At 42.3% G+C, this 12,616-nt stretch overlaps 5 protein-coding genes across 8 annotated transcripts; 1 reads left to right on the top strand and 4 right to left on the bottom strand.

The window, feature by feature from the left end:
- Positions 1 to 487: 487 nt before the first annotated feature.
- On the bottom strand, positions 488 to 1,160 carry LOC111601797 (UPF0691 protein C9orf116 homolog). The gene is made up of 2 exons (XM_023318574.2): positions 942 to 1,160; positions 488 to 874 (listed from the first exon to the last, which is right to left on the bottom strand). Exons 1-2 carry the CDS (start codon positions 1,078 to 1,080, stop codon positions 669 to 671), a joined length of 345 nt encoding a protein of 114 aa, XP_023174342.1. The 5' UTR covers positions 1,081 to 1,160; the 3' UTR covers positions 488 to 668.
- A 162-nt stretch (positions 1,161 to 1,322) lies between these two features.
- On the top strand, positions 1,323 to 2,248 carry LOC111601772 (multiple coagulation factor deficiency protein 2). The gene is made up of 4 exons (XM_023318515.2): positions 1,323 to 1,565; positions 1,623 to 1,710; positions 1,772 to 1,913; positions 1,968 to 2,248. The coding sequence occupies exons 1-4, from the start codon at positions 1,408 to 1,410 to the stop codon at positions 2,093 to 2,095; spliced, it is 516 nt and encodes a 171-aa protein (XP_023174283.1). The 5' UTR covers positions 1,323 to 1,407; the 3' UTR covers positions 2,096 to 2,248.
- A 55-nt stretch (positions 2,249 to 2,303) lies between these two features.
- Positions 2,304 to 4,464, bottom strand: LOC111601773. 4 transcript variants are annotated; one of them, XM_030225691.1, is made up of 4 exons: positions 4,271 to 4,464; positions 2,882 to 3,633; positions 2,497 to 2,816; positions 2,304 to 2,440 (listed from the first exon to the last, which is right to left on the bottom strand). In XM_030225691.1, the coding sequence occupies exons 2-4, from the start codon at positions 3,119 to 3,121 to the stop codon at positions 2,323 to 2,325; spliced, it is 678 nt and encodes a 225-aa protein (XP_030081551.1). In that variant the 5' UTR covers positions 3,122 to 3,633; positions 4,271 to 4,464; the 3' UTR covers positions 2,304 to 2,322. The 4 variants fall into 4 exon arrangements, with proteins under 4 accessions (XP_030081551.1, XP_023174284.2, XP_023174285.2 ...); XM_023318516.2 differs by having other exon boundaries at positions 2,882 to 3,627; XM_023318517.2 differs by having other exon boundaries at positions 2,882 to 3,521.
- A 185-nt stretch (positions 4,465 to 4,649) lies between these two features.
- LOC111601800 (synapsin-like) lies at positions 4,650 to 8,780 on the bottom strand. Its single transcript, XM_023318579.2, has 2 exons — positions 7,775 to 8,780; positions 4,650 to 6,484 (listed from the first exon to the last, which is right to left on the bottom strand). The coding sequence occupies exons 1-2, from the start codon at positions 8,379 to 8,381 to the stop codon at positions 6,138 to 6,140; spliced, it is 954 nt and encodes a 317-aa protein (XP_023174347.1). The 5' UTR covers positions 8,382 to 8,780; the 3' UTR covers positions 4,650 to 6,137.
- Positions 8,770 to 11,906, bottom strand: LOC111601770 (synapsin). The gene is made up of 5 exons (XM_023318513.2): positions 11,844 to 11,906; positions 11,403 to 11,620; positions 10,975 to 11,071; positions 9,284 to 9,451; positions 8,770 to 9,215 (listed from the first exon to the last, which is right to left on the bottom strand). Exons 1-5 carry the CDS (start codon positions 11,904 to 11,906, stop codon positions 8,787 to 8,789), a joined length of 975 nt encoding a protein of 324 aa, XP_023174281.2. The 3' UTR covers positions 8,770 to 8,786.
- Between the last annotated feature and the right edge of the window lie 710 nt (positions 11,907 to 12,616).

Below are 12,616 nucleotides of genomic sequence, written 5' to 3'. Positions count from 1 at the left end.
ACTATACGCAGTACGAGATTATTATTGCTTTCGCTAAAATTATCCCATTTCATTATTATCGAGAAAAGTCGATCATAGTCTTAAACGTTGAATATTTACTGGGGAGCTTCTGTAGTTAATAGACAGATTTTGTATAATTCATGTTTCGGAATACCAACCCCACCTTCTCGAGCGTGTATATTGAAAAAAGGGTTTAATTTTTTTTTTATTTATTTCATTGCATTATGAGTTATACTCTAAATAAATAAAAAACAACGTGGAGAAGTATATATTCAAGATTGCAAGTTCTCTGCATAATAAATTAAACTTATTTCTTATATAGATAAAAATGTATTTCTCACTAATCGAACTGAAACTTCGAAGCCACTTAAATTATTTTTCGAGTAAAACAAACTTTTTTTAACCATTAACAATTTTATTTTAGTAACGAGTCTGTTAATTCCTGTAGACTCAGCAACTGTTCAATTAACTCACTTATTTGTGTAACTCCTAAATATTCTGAATATAGGCAGGCTTAATTTAGTGGCAAGTATTTCATGCATTATTGAAAATCGAGGACGCGGTATAAAAATTTGAAGTGGTCCGAAATACATCATTCGCAGTGCCGACTTCTTGTAAATACAAATATAAAAACATGAACTTTGTTTCGGATTGAAGGCGCCCGAATCTCAATAGAATGTTCGATCCATGTGGGTATTCAGCGAGAAATTTCGATACATCCCAAAGCGCACAACATCGTTGGAAAATCTCTGGGAGAGGGGGAAGAAACGCGTCGGTATGGTATAGGCATTGGGTGCATAGTAACCATATTCAGAGTTGCAAGTGCGGTACATGGTATTGGTGTCCTTCTCAACGCCGTACCCCTTGAAGTTGTCTGTGTAGGGATCAGAGAGGTTAAGATATAAGACATTGTGATGCAGCCTTCGAGGCTGATTACTCACAGGGACATTTGATGTCCTCACGCTTGTGCAAGTTCTCATAGAGCTTGGCCGTCTGCACCACCGGCTTACGTTTGATAAATTTTAGAAATTCCGCTTCCGGATTGAAGCTCTCCAAATCATCACAGAATGTTTCGCACATTTTCACTGAAATCTGTAACTTTTAATATATGGAAAATTTGATAGCTGTGAGTTGTTTTAGTTAAATTACTAACTGTGCTACAATCCGAGCATATCGAACAAATAGCTCGCTCGACCAAGGGTTGCTTGGTTACGATAGAGTCGACTTCTATTTGAATCTGACATAAGACGCGGCACTTGATGGCCATGCGAGAACAGCGCACGCGTCCTGCGAACTGTCAGCTTGACAGCGGAACAGTGTGACAGTGCGACAATGTGTGATGCTGCTTGGCCAGCCCTGAATAATGAACATATACACAAATTAGCCAGCAACTTGTTTGGTTGACTGATGCACAAAATGTACAATTTGTCGAATGTGCTTAACTTTATCATATGCATGGCTAGCTTCAGCCAATCCTTTGATGGCACCTTGGCAGTGAAGCGTGGACCCCATCACCCACGTGGGGAGACCCGACGAGTGGATCAGCATCTTACCCATGAGGAGCAGTGAGTATTGAGACCTGTATAAAAAATTTTTAGATAAATATTTTCATTCCCCAACAGTCGTCTTGATGACGATCTAAAGGACATGGGCATACAGGCGAGCCTAGATGATATGAGCGAGGAGGAAAAAATATTTTACATGTTCAAGGTATGTAGCTGCTGTCTTTTAGCTTGCTGCGAGCTCTACTCATTTACACACACACTCTCAGGCGCATGACAATGACAATAACAATGCCCTGGATGGACTTGAGATGATTCAATCGGCCATGCATCATAATTATGATTACCTGAAAAACGACGAACGTAACGATTATCTGTCGAACGCAAGCGAGGAACTGGACCACTTTATAGGTGAGTAAAATACATATTTGTATACGAACAGGCATAAACTCTATGATTTTGCAGATGCTATTGACAAATTTCTGCTGATTGCGGACGATAACAACGACGGACTGCTCCACTACCCGGAGTTTGTGAAGGCCGTTACCGGAGGCAAGGAGCAGCTGGCCTTGGAGCGGAACATGCTCCGCTAAACTGAACGCCGAACATCGTCTCTTGATACAATAATAGATATATCTTAGTTAAATTATAATATTTAGTTAAACACATGTATTTCCATGCTGAACCGTTGAGACTGTACATAGCACACACAAACACATAGCCGCAGCCTAAAGCAATACTACAATAGCACTATTTAAATACATATTTCCTTTGTACTACAATACGTGAAGACGAGCTTGATGCATTAGGTGGTAGAGATTTATAAGAGGCCGTCGCAGGACTGGGTGGTGTTGCAGCTGGCTCCCCGAAAGCCGTCATAGGCGGCGCGTTCCATTAGCACGATGAGATCGTTGTAGCGTGGCTTCTCCAATGGTGCGCTGCAAATAATTGATTCAAGGTAAATCAATTTCAATATAGACTGGCTCAAGCTCACCTCTCGAACACCTCGATGGCGCCCAGCAGCGCGCGACCCGCCTTGGCGTACTCGTAGGCTGCGTTTGGACAGGCGCAGGCTGCTGCATACAGGCAGTCGTCTTGACCGGCTCCCTGGGCGGCTAAGAAGCCCATTATGAGATAATCATCGCCGGAGCTGAGACCCAGGCCATAGGAGCCGTCGATGTGTGCCGCGGATCGCGCATAGCCATGGCCATAGCCCATGCCGCTCCAATGCCCCGCTCCCAGCAGGCCAGCCGAGAAGATCAGCACTTTGAGCAGCACTATGATCAGCAAGTTGGTGAGGTTCAAGCTGAGCACCTGCGAATAGCTGACACATGCAGTAATGATGTTTCGGTTGGTAAATATGCAAATTGTGCACGCACTTGACTATTGCCCGCTGAGCGGTGCAGCAGCTCCTTGGCCACCTGCACTATCACATGCCCCGCCGGGCTGGCAAACATGTCCTGGGCGCTGCGCAGCCACGTCAGCGGTCGCACTTCAATCTGAGTGTCATTCAGCACATTCGTCGGGCTCTGCAGCTGCAGAGCTACGCTGGCTGCTCGACTGCAGCCAAGGATTGCCAGCACTATCAGAGACAGCCCAAGTATCCAGTTGGGTTGCATTTTGTTTATTACTTTTGTTAAAGATCGCGTGCGAGTTGTTGTTGCTGTTGCTGTCGTGTCAGTTGGCGCGTCGTAACTGGTCTGAGCTATGGCAAGTGCGTGGTTTTTATCTGTCGCACATCTGGCGACCAAAATTGTTCCGCCTTACAGGTAGCTGCAGTGGCAAGGCCAGAAGCCAAGAGACGCTGCATGTTGTGCCTCGCTGCACCATAAAAGAGAGCGCAAAGAGATTTACGGCAAGCGACAACAGTCGCAGCGAAAGATCGAGAGTGTTTTCCTGGTGTCATTAGCCTAAAATTGGCCACACATTTTTCCACTTCAAGGATTCCCATGGATTACCTGCCCAATGTCACATATTTCCAGGTAAACGCACGCGAAATTGTGCGTGTCATCAACGAAACTAACACAATTGCCGTTTGTTTTCGTCTTAGTTTTTTTTTATTATTTTATTTTTATTTTTGTATCAATCATCAACTCGTTTATTGTTACTTGGGTGTCTCTTGTTGCTGTTGCTGTTGTTGTATATAATAGTTGGAAAGTATTTATGTATGAATGTTAATGTGGATTCGCAATAAACTTTTGTTGCCTTTTATAAGAACGTTTAATTTCATATAAATATGAATATTCATAATTTCGATTCATGCAATTACAGACAACATACAAATACATAGTGTATATATTTATATTTATCTATATATGTACTTTCACAATAATACGAGTATGAGTATTTACTTGGTATATTTTGCAACATATGCTGTAGTATGTATAAGTATTTATTTATTTTAATATTTGTATAAGTATGAATGTATATTTTGAAATATTTTTTGTTTTATGTTTCTTGTGTCTCAGATTTCAGCATTGATTTTTCATTCATGATGCGCTCCATGATATTGTTTTATGTGATATATGTCTGCACTATATGTAAATGATTAAAGCCTGTGTGTATAGGTGTGTGTATAGGTGTGTGTGTGTTGAAAATGTGTACCTTCTGTCATTGTAAATAGACGCTTGTAAAACAATTGAATATGATTTCATATGTGCGAGTTGACTATAAGATATTGGATTCGATTGAAATGATGATGTCAGTGTACCCAATGATGTACATATGTATGCATGTATGCTTTTATGATATAATTAATGCTCGCTTACGTGCATAGCTATGAGAACAAATCAAGCTCAGAGTTCGAACGAAAAGGGTAGAGCTCTTTGTAAACGTTATTTATTTAAATTCGTAATACATATTCCGAAAACTTGTTCACTTTTGTAAAACACTACTAAATTTGAGATAGATATATATTTATATATATTTTAGTCGAAATATTTCTGAATTGTAAAGTTTATATTAAAAGGGAGCTGGTTAAAATAATTCTATTGTTTGATTTGTATATTTTGTAACTAACTGAGATAACTGTCGTTATTTGTTAAATATTCTAAAAGTTTGTAATATACAACCCAAGCTTAAAGTTGGTTTAACTATTTTCGCGATATGTAACAACAAAATCAATCTATATATATATTTAGCTATTGTTAAAAATAATGCTTAAACATGTGCGTAACAAAATCAATTAAACATTTACTAAAGTATTGCATTAACCTAGTCATTCAATACCATTTGTTTGTCTTTGTTTTTTGGTTTGTTGGTTTGCTATTAAATGTTCGTTGTTGCATTCAACATTGGTGAGTAGTCAATATTGTATAGGTGTGTTTGCTGTTGGATAAGTCAATCCATTAACCATTCAGTGCCTCGACAGCCACACGAAGACGTATCAAAGCCTCGCAGCATCCTTTCAAATATTCTTATAATCCTTCCTGTCTCGTGTTCAAGTTTACCTTAATTTAACATTGCTTTGCTCGCAGTTGTTGAGTAGCATTACGAGTATGTTTGTATGTGTGTATAAACATTAACTACTAATATATATATGCATGTGTTGTACAATAATATTTGTGGGCATATAATAAACATTTAATTTGTGTGTGAGTAGCCTTTGTGTATGCCTTGCTGTGTAACATTTGCTCATATAATATATATATATATATATACACATATATATATTTTGAAGGTAGTACAGACATACATATATTTATATGCATATATTTTAATAACCATCGTTTGCATTGTAAACATTTAGTATATTAGTTGAAGATCTTTTCAATTCATATTGTCTTTTATCTAAGCACTCGAGTTCAACGGAGCTCGATCGGTGCTTTTTAGTAGTTTATTTTAAGATTCATCGCGCTCATCGCTTTCATCGTTTCATCGTTTCATCGTTTGGTAACAATTTAATTTGTATTTAGTATTATTTGAATAAATTCAATAGCAAGTTAAAACATTAATATACGCTTGCGAATATATGTATTTAGCAACATTTAATATGCCATAAAACTGTTCTCAATAATTATTATTTTTCCATTATTCAAACTTCTTCTCAATAATATATATATATATGTCTAGCTGACTGTATCCCTAATATCCATCTCAGTTGCAAAACCAGTCAAGTCGTCGTCAAAGTTTCGCATATTTATGGTATTTTCTTCTTCCATTATTATTGTTGTTACTTTGGTGGTTATAATTATACATTGTGAGTAGTTGAGAGTGGTTTTCATAGTTCATTTTGTATGTCTTCTCCTTTCCTCCTACCATATCGCAAATGAGAAGTAACTGCATACATATAACTATATATATATATATATATAATAACAGGAAATTGTACATATAGATATTGTAGCATATTCAAATAACTTGTATCGATAGTGAAAACTATAGTAACTCAATGTGTTTATAGATGCTAATGCTAATGCTGATGCCTATGCTGATGCTGATGCTGCTGCTGATGCATGTGCTTTGGTTCATTCCCTTATGAAACCAGGAAACTTCGGAGGCAGAAAAAAGACAGATTCCCTATAGTTCAAGTGTGTTGGGCTGATATATGCTATGAATGTAGCGTGAAGTGAGTGTGTCTGTGTTTGTATGTGTGTGTGTTTGTGTGTGTGTGTGTTTGTGTGTGTGTGTGTGGATTTATTTTAAATCCAGTTCATCCTCCTCCTCAGGCTTGGCGTTCCATCGTCTGCTAGTTGAGTTCACGCTGCTAACGCTGCCCGTGTCGCTAAAGTCGCTGAAGGCTGCATTCTGTATGCCTTCATAGATCTTATAGGAGTTGGAGCTGGCTCCAACGCCGCTGGAGCTCATGCTCATGCTTTTGGCGGCGCCGAAGCGATCGGTCTTGTAGTTGGAGGGTGGTCCACCAAAGATCATGTCCGCATCAGAGATGGAGCCGCCGGAGCGCGTGTATTTGCCGTTGCCCGGGCTCGAGGTTGTTGTCTTGCCGTCTCCGAATATGATGTCCAAATCGGATTGCTTCGATGCTGCAAGCACAAACACAAATTAATAAATGAATAATGAGCTTGGCTTCGAGATGCACAACAATTTTGCGTGGGTGCAGTTGGGAGCCAATTCTAGCGCGTTTAAAATTAGCACTACTTATGCCAATGGTTTACACACTGATTAATTGATTAACTGATTAACTGATTAACTGATTAAGGTGATGTGAAAGATGATTTCAAATGCGTCCGCAACATATGAGTGACCAGATGCTTATGACAGCGAGAGTACGAGAAGTTCTAGGGAATAAAGTGAACGACATTCAAAAGCCTTCGCCCAACTGAGTAATGAGTGTGCATGCGATACTCAATTGCATCGAATGGATCTCGCGCATGAATTTAATTTAATTTAATTTAGAGTATTACAGAGACGTACATATATACATATGTGTGCACACATGTACATATATCTATAGTGGGGTCAGTCTAAGTTATTGTTACGTTTGCTTTCATTCCGCTTCAATACACACTCACACATACACATATACGTATAGACAGAGTTGAAGATAAACTTAGGATAAAAACTCAAACGGTTGCAAAAAACATCTATCGAATTTTGTTCTACTTGAAGCTTCTGTTTGATAGCTGTTGTTGCTGGTGTGCTGTTCATTGTGCGTGCCGAGAAAGCCAGAAAATAACTGAGTTTGCGGTGCGCTCTATCGAGTAGTTACTGTACGGCAAAGAGTTCCTGTTTGTGTGTGTTGAGTTGGGTGTCGAGTTGTGTCGTTGTGAAGAGTCGTGCGTGCAGGCAAGCGAATAGCAGCACTGGCGATTGGCGAACTTACAAACAGTTTGCGGCGCACGTGTCGTATACGTTATATTTGGCTTACACTTTCAAAGTTGGCTATCATTGAAGAGAATCAATGCAGAATACACAGTGGCACCTAATTTGCTTTGGCTAACGTTCGGAATCGCTGTCTACTTGGCTAAAAGGGGTTCGTTATCGATTACATCTTAACTTGGTCGCTGCTAAACTCGCATTAGTATACAAATATACTCGAATAAATGTAGATATGTATGTATATATGAATATGTGTAGCATGGTATGTATTATAGATTATTGTGGGAGTATTTGTTAGTTGCGTTGATTTGCAGATGCTGATGCTTATGCTGATGCAGATGCTGATGCTGATATTGGCGATGTTGATGTTGATACTGATATTGATATGATATTTGTAATGGTACTTGATACAGTGATATGTATAGATGGCAACCTAGTCTAGGTCTTGCGCAACGTTAGGCTGACCAGCAGCACGCCCACAGCTAGATAATTACCGTTGCTCTCGGAGCGGGAGTAAGAGGGCCGCGTGTACGAGGGCAGATCGCTGGGATTGTTGTAGCCGGCCTGAGAGGCCAGCGAGTTCGAATCGTAGCCGGATGTGTCGCCCGGCAGAGCAGCTGTGGTGACAGCAGCTGGCGCACTGTAGACGCTTGCCGATCGTATGCCTATGGCTGAGCGCCAATCGTTGTTGGATGCCGAACTGGTGATGGCGTTGGCGGTGCCAACGGCTCCGGTGGTGATCGCTGTGATGCCGCTCGCTTCGCTGGCGCCAGCACCCGTGGCTATGGCCGCTGTATTTGTGGTATTTGTATCCATGCGCGTTATGGTCTCAATGGAACTGGTGCTGTCATAGTTGCCGTAGCTGGTCTTGTCCTTGCTCAGAGAGCTGCTGAAGCTGCTGCGATAGGCGCTGGCGCTGACACTCGAGCTATTCGTGTTAGTGTTGATGTTCGCATTGGTGGTCACATTAGGCGGCGGAGGTGGTGGCCCGGCCGGTGGTGGGGGTGACTTGATGTTGTTGCCATTCCGATTGATGCGCGATGAGATTGACGATGACGATATCGATGATGAGGACGAGGTTGTGTTCGAAGCAGCACCCATGCTGGCGATGCTAACTGACTTCTGTGGCTCCTTGTCAAAGGGATTTACTCGCTCCTGTGGCTCAAAGTTGGTGACTGGCTTGTAGCCTCCAGCTGTTATTGTTGTTGCTGTTATATCCGTAGTATTGGCGCTATCCGAAGCGCTGGCAGCGGGCTTAGCGGCTGAGCTGGCCGCTGTCGTAGTTGGTGCTGCTGGCTCCTCCTGCGGTCGGCTGGGCTGTGTGGAGATCACATCCGTACCGCTGGACTTGCCGCCCGAGGCGAACGAGAACTGCTTACCCAGAAAAGAGCCGCTGAAGCCACTGCTTCCGCTGCTGATGGGTCCGGCGCTGCTGGGCACGCTGCCCAGGCCGCTGCCATTGCTGGTCTCACTCGCCGTTCTGCCGCGCTTCTTATTAGCGATTTCCTACATGTCACCAAATATCCCTGCGAAAGTCTTCCTCAGGTTCTTCATGGTGTCCTCCGCATCCTCAACAACCGAGCTCTGAGTTTGCGGAGGACGCTGTCCGACCCTGGATGCTGTCGAGATGCTCGATGCCTGCGACGTTTGCGAATCACGACGCACGCCACCAACCGTGCTGGGTACCGACGAGGACGGCTCCTCAGGCAGCTCTGAAATGCTGCTGCGGCTGCTCAGACGTCCGATGGAGCCAACCGCTGGCGAGGTGCGTTCCGGTATGGGTGGTGGTCCGCCCATTGGAGCTGGCCTGGGTCCAGCGGGCAGCGGTGGAGTCGGTGCCAGATCGTCAGTGGGACTCTCGGCGCGCGAAGAGACCGAAGAACGCGATGGCAGCTTGCCGGGACCAGTCTGCGCCATGCTGGGCCGGCACACGTTCTACGTGTAAAGCGTGCGTAAGTCATTGTCTAAGTTAACGGAAGTCAGCTCGCTGATCTGCAACTCACCTGCATGCGTCCAGACACCAGATCAGCTATCTGCCTGCGATCCTCCTCCTGGCTGTCGCCAATCAGAGCGAAAGTGCTATCACAGGCACTTATAATGTACTCGCGCCCATCTTTGCCCACCACCACGGAAACGCCGCACACCTCCATGCCGCCAAACAGTTCCGATATCTGTGAATAATGCGATTTATGAATATATGTAAATTTATACAGAAATGTGTGCACATAGCTCGATTCAATCTAGCCATCAACATCGAAATCAAAATCTGTTTTCGATTTCATGCGCAGCGTGTGGGTTGTTACTTATTTGCGGCTGTGCTACTCTGTTACCTTAGCTAATGGAGTATATTGGTTCAATGATTTCCAGAGCTTTATTTGACCTGCTTCCTCATTATATGTATATGATCAATTCAATTTAGAAACTTATTAATATGATTCCGAGTTCGCTTAAAATGCTCTTTGGGGTAACTTTTGTTATTTGAGGTTCGATCCAGATCAGTTTTGCCATCCAGAATGATCTGCTTGCTCTGATACTCGACTGCAGAGTATCGCGCGCTCAGATGACTGCGACCACCAACTGTAGACAACTTGTTGTTGCTGTTGCTGTCGTCAGCTCTTGGTTTTAATTACAAACACAGTTTGTTTTGATTAGAGGCAACGTCGCGCTGCTTAGAATTGTGGGCATGAGAGGCCGGGCTTATGGCCACCCACCTAAAGCCTCGTAGCTGCATTGCCGCATTGCCCGACAGTTTATCTAAGCAATGTGAAAATTTCAGTCATTGAAGTTCATTTGCGCGCGTACGCGGAAATTCTGAGTCAGCTTATTGGGCCTAGCTATCTTAGCTCTATGAGCACTATGCTCTATGCCATTTATGGCCAATGATTAAATGCCGCAATTGATGGCATTCTCATGTTTCATAGTAATTATTGCGGTACTGAGTGCTCTGTTCCGTTGCATCATAACTAATACGCGCAGTATCTAAGTGTGCTGCTTGTTCATGAATATTCGAATCAAAGCCACGACTGCTCAACACAACCCGAAGGGGTAAGACCCACCAAATCCAAATTGTTAGCCCAAAAAATGTGCCGCGAATAATTCAAGTCGATTTTGTGGCAATTTCGATTGGCAACGTTTGATAAATGTGCTCGCCGCTTTGGGCTGCCTTTCAGTTGGCTGTTCATAAATGCGGCTTAAACGTTCGATCTCTGCTCCCCACATGGCTACATTAGCTATCCCACCGGGTCAGCAAAGCATTCCAGTGAATAGTGAGTAGTTGGCGTACAGAATATAAATATTTCTTATCCCACAAATTATAAAGGGGATCAATCATGTTGAAGGCAGAAATATTGAACTATTTCTTTGGAGAGCACTAACCAGTAGAGCTTATATATAAACTATAAACAGGAAACTATTTTTTTTCTTAAAAACTTTCGCTTAAAGTTGACATCATTAAATGCCTGATGAGTCGTTAGATCTGCAGAAAATATTCTATATTTGTAGGCCAACTCAAGAGCTATACTTCTCATACCAAATCCAAATGCTAAGTTAAGTTTATTTTATTTTTCTTGTTGTCGAAATCGTATATGAGCTGTCTTACGTTCTGCAAGGGTATTTGAAATTCGAAACACTTAAATAAGACGTTTCTCTTTTCAAATTTGACTAACTGTTTTGAGTTTCAAGCAGGTCGACTTACCTCATCCACCCAGGTTTTGTACTTCTCGGTTAAAGTGATTTGCTCGAGCATGGCTGAGCCTTGATTGGTCTTCCAATTGCCAGTGATGGATTTGCGCCTGTAAGAGATCAGAGCATGCATGAAGACATAATAAATTATTCGAAAGAGCGTAGATAATGCGTAGCAGTAGACGATTTGCTTGATTCGGGTACTTTGAACCCGCCGTCGAATTGCTGAACCCAAACAATGAACTGCACTTGGTAGGATAATTGCCAATTGGACTGCTTTCAGTTCGCTTTTGTTCGCTGACAGTGGCAGTTGGGCCCAAGGTCAATTGCCAGGCAGCGGCGCAGGCACTCGACCTTATAGCCATCTACATTGATATCGCATCGAGTAGATTCGAGTCGATCGGTGCCGGCTGTCTGCGGTCTGGACCTGTGGTCACTTACATAAAAGCCTTGTAGTTGTTGCCAATCTTTTGAATGTGCACGCTGAACTTGGCATCGATGTAGGGCTCGATGGTGCAATAACAATGCGAGTCATTGCCAGCGCCGCTAACAAGTCCCGCGGCATCTTGCAAAGCGCTTTGGTTCTCCAGACGGGCCGTGGCCACGCCACCATGGCAATGTCCAGCCTTCAGCACGCTAGGGAACTTCGTGAATTGGAACTGCAATGATAAAAAAGTAAACTCCAAAGTTGAGACTGATTGCAAATATATAAATTGCATCTGCTCCCTTTATACAGCAGCGAAAATAAATGTAAGGAGATGTTTATTAATTCGTTGGAAAAGTGCCAAAATGGCTGTTCATGAATTCAGATTTGTATTCTGTTTATTGAATTAAGTATATATTACATATATATATATATATATATATATATATAACACATACAGCTATAAGCGTGGGTGTATCGCCGGCTGTTTGCAGCTGATTGCGCGCCAACTTATTTGGCATTTGGCGCCAAATACTGCTTTCCACGAACTGGCTTCATTTTTATTGTGTAAATGAGAAACTAGCTATTCAAGATCACTCAAAATATAAGGCGCAATAAGATTTTCTATATTTTTTAGAAATTTTAGAAATTTGAAATATGAATTTATTGATTTTATTTATTTATTTTTAAAACATTTGTCATTTAAAATGTGTTCCATCTATTCATCATATGCCTGTGCAGCTCGTTAAAAATTCACCGAGCCAATCAAATTTGGTTGAGTCTACAGTCATCCCCATGTGTGCATGAACAGCTCATAAATCATTAATAAACATGTGGAAATCTTTAAAAATTTATTGAAAGCCGCCAAGAGAACAGATCAACAAACCATAACAAATGATGACGCAGTCAGAAAAATTGTCGCAATTGGCGCGAGGCGCAAGAAAACTCTCAATGAATATCAATGACAATGTCGAGCGGCGCGCGGCGAGCGGCGAGTGTTGAGTGCCGAGCGGATGCCCCTATGAGCGGATGAGCGGACAGGCAAGGGGGCGTTACAAATCATGGTCACACCCCCACATTGTTGGCATTCTTGGAAGCTGGCACGTACTACGTACGTACTATTCGAATGGCTACTTGTCTGGTTATATCAGCGCACTTAAAATATGCACTGTGACGCATCCGTTGAAAGATATATGTCTGGCAGCTACCTAGTAGCTCCCACATAGTATTA

The sequence above is a fragment of the Drosophila hydei genome, unplaced genomic scaffold, assembly GCF_003285905.1.
Source record: "Drosophila hydei strain 15085-1641.00,03,60 unplaced genomic scaffold, DhydRS2 tig00008137-arrow-arrow-pilon, whole genome shotgun sequence".
Taxonomy (NCBI): Eukaryota; Metazoa; Arthropoda; class Insecta; order Diptera; family Drosophilidae; genus Drosophila; species Drosophila hydei.
Note: the sequence above shows the minus strand (reverse complement) of the source record. Positions and strands in the feature narration are given on the sequence as shown.